The 6481-nt window shown below is 37.9% G+C and overlaps 1 protein-coding gene across 1 annotated transcript in view; it reads right to left on the bottom strand.

Annotated features, from left to right (window-relative positions):
- Positions 1 to 6481, bottom strand: part of ZFHX4 (zinc finger homeobox 4) — a 174715-nt gene that overhangs the window by 12943 nt on the left and 155291 nt on the right. Inside the window, exons 7-10 of the mRNA XM_011982004.1 lie at positions 3935 to 4068; positions 3348 to 3548; positions 2680 to 2797; positions 3 to 2168 (exon numbers count right to left, since the gene is read on the bottom strand). Of these exons, the coding sequence (XP_011837394.1) occupies positions 3 to 2168; positions 2680 to 2797; positions 3348 to 3548; positions 3935 to 4068 (2619 nt within the window). The remainder of the gene's footprint in view (positions 1 to 2; positions 2169 to 2679; positions 2798 to 3347; positions 3549 to 3934; positions 4069 to 6481) is intronic.

Genomic DNA, 6481 nt, shown 5'->3' on the forward strand with positions numbered 1-6481 from the left:
CGGGGGAGGAGTGGGTGGTGGGGCTTGTAGAGGAGTAGAAACTGTGTTGGGGATCTTTACAGGACCCATAGAAGAAGGCTGTGGAGGAGCCGGAGGCAAGGGAGGAGGAGGAGGTGGCGGGGGCGGCGTTTCTGGAGAAGATGGAGAAATTGGATAAAGCTTGTCATAGGCCTCCCTGTATTGACGAGCAAATTTTTCTAGCGCTCCATATGGAAAAAATTGCCCATGTACATGTTCTTGGTGACTCTTTAAAATAAGAACATTGGAAAACAATTTACCACATGTTCCGCATTCTAGTTTGTCAGTGTTTTCGCCTTCACCACTTTTGCCCTTCTTCTGTACTTTCTGCCTGTTTTCGTTATACTGAATGACCAGTTCAAAACCAAAGTTTTCCAATAACGCTTTGGCAGCATTTCCTCTGGCCCCTGAAGCTATTCGGGGTGGTGGGATGGATGGTTCCAAGGATTTTTGCTTCTTTGTGTCTTTGCCTTCTTTGAGTCCTTCACCTTCACTTACAAATTCCTGCTTTGGTTTTTCTGGCTTTTCAGAAATATCTTCTGCCTCCTTGTAAGATGGCGCATCCTTCATGATTTGGCAGTCTGCACTCACTATGTTACTTTGCTCTTGTTTCAGTAATTTGCTTGCCTGCTGTTGCTGCTGCTGCTGTGGGGGTGGCGGCTGCTGCTGCTGTTTTTGAGGCTGCAGCTGGGGCTGTGAGGTTTGGTATTGTTGTGCTTGTTGCTGTAGTATCTGGAGTTGAGTTTGGCCAACGTGATGTTGGGTTTGAATCTGCTGCTTTAGGTCTTCAAGCAAGGAGCCAGCCATTCCTGTCATGCCAGGCATCCCAAATGTGGCAGAGCCTGGCAAGCCCAAATCTGGCCCCAAGCTAAACTCCGTCCCAGGTATGTAAAATGGAAAGAGAAACTGAGGCTGCTGAAACTGCAGCAGTGCTTCTGGGGTCATAGGAAAATGAGGCAAAAAGGCTGGGTTTAGAAACTGAGGCTGAAAGAATGCGGCTTGCTGTTGTAATTCGTGCTGTAGTTGCATCTGAATTTGTGCTGGTGACTGTGGTGGGTGATGTGTAGGTTGAGCAGAGATTAATTCAGGAGTTTGCTTTTTATTTAATTCTTTGGCATCTAAATGGGTATCTTTGCTGTTTACAGCTGCTAAACTCATGGAATCTAACATCCCTTGGCCAGGGCTGTTAACATTTGCTGCAATGCTGTGCCCACCAGCCACATGACCACCAGGCTCCAGCTTTGCAGCCCTAGCCTTTGTCTGATGAAGCACAGACCTCATGTGGATTTCCAGTGTTGAGCTTTGGCTGTATGCAACATTGCAGATGGTGCACTTGTAGGGTTTGTTATCTGTGTTGCTGTTGGTTTCTTGTGGAACAGGACTGGAGGCTTCCTGCAAAACTTTTTTCAGCTTATGCAAGTGAGAAACTGAATTATAGTGGACCAAGAGAATGTTCTTTTGGGTGAATGACTCTTTACACACTGTACATTTATATGGACGAGATGGATCGAGGAATTTTTCCATTGTAAAATTGGGCCCTTTTCTAAAAGGTAAGGTCCGCTTTGGTTCAGAGCCCATGTCGTCTGGAATAGAGCTACTATCACTTCCTACAGGACTTGCTTTCCCTTCGTGGTCCACCTCGTACTCTCTCTCCATTTCCTGCTCTAGGCCATGGTCATCCTGGGCCATAGTTTCACTCTCTGCCCACAGTTCTCCATTCACGGGCAAGGAGGCATACAGCTGTTGAAGTTCGGCTTCACTCAGTTCGGGGTGGCCTGCTTCCAAGTGTTTTTTTAAAGCCTGGAATGTACGAAAACTGCGCTGGCAGAGGTTACACATTGTCGCAGCCCGAATTGCATGATACTGGGAATGTATCTGAAGCTTCTGCATAGTTTTGAAAGCCAAGCTACAATGGTTACAGCGATACTTATAGACATGGCGGTCAGAAACAGAGAGCGGTTGCCTTTTTTGCTGTTCATTTAATTGATCTTGCAGTGTGTCCGGGATTTTCACATCCTTACTGCTATTTTTATTCCATTCTGAGACTTCTGAGGGTTCTTTAGTTGGTTTCTGCTCCTCATTCTTTACTTCCACATTAGCCTTTGAATCCTCAAGACCTGCCATGCTTTTGTCATCCATTGGACTTTCACCTATTAGGAAAAAGCACAAACATCTCTCTTACAATAAGAAAATCTACTCCTTAAATATTAATTAATATTATAAATAGGGGCCTCTAAAGGCTTCTGCTTAACTAATTCTTTAAAGAAATGTTTACTGAGCAACTACTATGTGGCAAGCACTGGACTGGGTACTGGGAATATAAAGGCAAACAAGAAATCACCTCTGGCCTCAAGAAATTACAGAAAAGGGAAGCAAGTCAAAGGTCATTACAGCTTGCTGCAATTAGTGTGATACTAAGGGCCATCCCTTGGTGTTCATGAATTAGATCACACAGAAGTTTCTTGGGTGTCTGACCCTGAGGTCACTTACAGATAACCAGACATAAAATATGCCTTGGAAAATATGGCTCTTTGAAATGGCATACATTTTTCCCCCATGCTTTACAAAAATCTTTTGATAGTAATAATCTTTGGGCACTACCACAAATGCAAAGCCCCTAAGCTTTGTGTTGTCCACAAGTCTTGATGATAAGATGCATACCTGAATATTTCCCAGACGCCTCAGCTGTCATGGCTGCAGGCATGTCCCGCTCTGATTTCTCAGAGGCAGCTGCTGGCAGTAGCATACTGTTTGGCATCATCACATCAGGGACAGGCACCTTTGAAAACCAAAGGGGTTTATGTCAAATGTACCCCAGAAATCACAAATTCCATCACATCTCTCTTTTGCTGGTAGCATATCCCACTTAAATTTTTTTTTTCTTAACCAAAGCAGGGATGTTTTGTGGATGTTACAGATCAATGCCACACCTTCAAACTTTAGATCAATGCTGTGGCAATGCATTATTATTATTATTATTATGGCTTACAGGTTTCTGTAGGGTTTTTTTTTATAATGATAATGAAGCAAGTTTGAAATGCAAGGTGCCCACTGGGGTTATTTGATGAACATTATAGATATAAAAAGAAGACTGCAAAATAATGTTCTTTACTAAGCGATGCCTTGTTCTATATTTTTTCCAAGCAAAAGAGGTCACATATGGGCCTTGAGTGTGATTACTATAACATGAGCAATAACAGAACTGTAAGTAGCTCTGAAGAAATACAATATAATATAAACAATATAATATAAACCAATAATTACAGATTTTATATTGACATTCTTAACACAGATTTTGTCACACATGCATCAATATTTGGTATCCTTACTGTCATAAGCAGCTTCTCAACACAATCTGGAGACACACTGTGCAAATGTGTCAGATGCAGCTGGAGATGCATTTTGTTGCTGAGGACGTCCTGGCAGAGAGGACAGCAGATGACCGGCTGCACCGAGTGCTGTGATAGGACATGCATCTGGATACGACTTTGGTCCCTACTATTGTAGTTACAATAAGGACATTGATAGAACTGGAAAATATTGAATAAACATGGCCACTATTAGTTAATGCAGTTCTCATTTGATACATAGTAGTTGCATTTTGGGGGTACATGTGATATTTTGATACATGCTTACAATGTGTAATAATCAAATAAGGGTAACTGGGATATCCATCACCTCAGACATCCATTATTTCTTGTACTGAGACCACTTCAAATCTTCTCTTCTAGCTATTTGAACATAGTTAATGTATTCTGATGACTTTAGAACATCAGAAGTAATACCGTGAGTTAATCATATTGCCAACTGCAATGTCTACATACATTTCAACAGCATGGAATCATTTGGGGCTTTAAAACTATCAGGAGCAATAAAAAATAAAGATTTACACAATAAAGGAGAAAAAAGTATTTACCTGTTCATGACAGAATTTATTGTCCTCTGTAGGTTTTGACTTTTTTGTTGCAACATCCTCTTCTTTTGCCAGCAGGAGTGGCTGGGTACCCCCTGCCACACTAACTTTTAGTTCCTTCTCTGGTATGATTATCCCTGATTCCCAAAAAAGAATAGAACAACTCAATTTAAAAACACAATTTCAAAATGAGAAGAATTATGTTTTTCAAACAGTTGTGATTCTAAACACACTGAATCACAAAAAGAACCTATAAGCAGTTTTAAATAATGTTAATCTCAAAAGGCAATAAGAACACTTCTTTTTGTCCACTGACTAAGTGGACTATATAAATGTATTTTAAAATGTACTCCTGTTTCATGTTTAGATAACCCTAGGTGGCCTTGAAAGATTCATCAATAACACATGCTCTCTGGTGTCTCAGAATGCCTTTACCACATTAAAGCAAATCTACTCCCTTTCACAAATACTAACTTAAAAAATCATTATTTCCACTAACATTTAATTACCTATCTCTTTTCTGAAATTCTTTAACGCTTAAAATATTTCAACATTCTGAGAAGGGTTGACTGACTATAATTCAGAAATTCAAATAATAATAATTTTATGTCATGAATGGATTTAAAAATGGAAAGGATTGTAAAATTAATCACATATATCTGCTGCTGCTATTAGTGATTTACTCTTTGCTGTAGATATTTCAGCAGTTGGCTGTACATATAACATTTAGTACAAATCTCAAGAAGACAATGGTTTTATGAGGTTAATCCAAATATTTGTGTTAAAAATGATTTCAAATTTTGCCTAGACCAGCAGTGTAATGTGTAGGAGCCTCATACACATCAAAGAAAAGAGTGCAATTCTAATTTCCCAGTCTAACAGAAAATTCTTTCCAGCATCAATTTGCCCAATAATCTCCTCTGCAAGGCTAGATATTACAGCGACATTGGGTAGGCATGTCACATACATCTCACGACAAACACAAAACCTCATTTACCAGCCATTCCAATCTCATCATAGCATGGCATCATCTGACCTTTTTTCTGCTGTTTATTATGAGTATTTCTAATTTTAACTTTCAATTTTCACCATCTTCCAGTCAATTTGCAACTAAATTATTTCCAGGGTGAGGACACTATCACTGGACAACTGGGTGCAAATACATCTTGAAATGCAATGAAGCTAAACCATTGATTGCTATCAGACCCCGCGTAAATATATAGTCCAGGCGTAATCTGATTGTATGCTGTGCATGAAGATTTATCTTGATTTTTTTTCAATCCACATACGGTTCATATAAATGAACAAATTGCACCTTATTGCAAAATAACCCAGTTTTAATTTAAAAATAAGGTCAAGGATGTTATGGAAACAAAGTAAAAATAAACAAAAGAAAATACATTCTATTTCAACTGTGAAGAGAGATGCATGTTTTATACCTTATAAATAATTTCAGAAATTTCAAATTCAGAAAGAAATATAAAAGCAAGAGTGATTCCATGCAGACTAAAATTAAAATATAATTTAAATGACATCATGACAATAATTTTATTCTCTTGTGGTTCATAGTAGACAGAGAATTAATGCAAAGTTTTCATCAGATTACACTAATACTGATTTCTAGATTTACAAGCACTAGAATTTATTTGAGTTGGTACATTTGTCTACATATATATATATATGTTGGAGACATTTAGGTTATTTCTAAATATTTGAAAAAATAATTTATGATATTTGAATTTGAATGAACTTAAATCCAAGAAAGACTGAAAAGCTTCATTACATTGATTAAAAAATGCCCAAGTATTTGATATCAAAAGATACATCAAAATAGGAAAGTCATAATTCCTATTTTCTTGTCATAATTAACTCTGGAATAAAAAAAAATGTTGCTTTCTCAAAGCTGAATATGCTTTGGAATACTGTTTTAAAAGTGTTAAAAAACAAACATTTAAGAAAGCTATGATATATTTTGAAATAAATCTTACTGCTTAAAGTGTCAAACTAAGTTGTATAAAATTATTGCCATTTAAATCAACCAATGTCTATCAATTGCCTTCTCCTGTGAGATGTTTCTTTAAAAGTTCCCACACTAATAAGTAAGAATATGTTTCCTTAGGAGAATAATACTCTGTCATATCCCCTTATCATTCTTTTGCGTACATGGTGGAATTGGACATGAACGATAAGTTGATCTGGGTCTCTGTGCTATCAAAGACTGTCACACACAAGTTAAAAGAGAATTTCCATGACTTTGTTGCTTGCAGACCCTTTGGATCATCAGAAATAGAATAAATATTTCAGAAACTTCTAAATCTATTAAATGTATAGCTATGAACTCATTTCCATAAGCATATATAATGTGTATTTTATTCTCATATTGAGACTGTCAGAGATCAAAAAATGTACTGATTTCAAGATCTGGAATATTTTACTAAGCCTACACACTAGTGTGCATAATGTATAATTGATACCATGTATATTAAGAATTATTTATTGGGCTGGGCGCGGTGGCTCAAGCCTGTAATCCCAGCACTTTGGGAGGCCGAG

This window comes from Mandrillus leucophaeus, unplaced genomic scaffold, assembly GCF_000951045.1.
Source record: "Mandrillus leucophaeus isolate KB7577 unplaced genomic scaffold, Mleu.le_1.0 Scaffold233, whole genome shotgun sequence".
NCBI classification, from domain to species: domain Eukaryota; kingdom Metazoa; phylum Chordata; class Mammalia; order Primates; family Cercopithecidae; genus Mandrillus; species Mandrillus leucophaeus.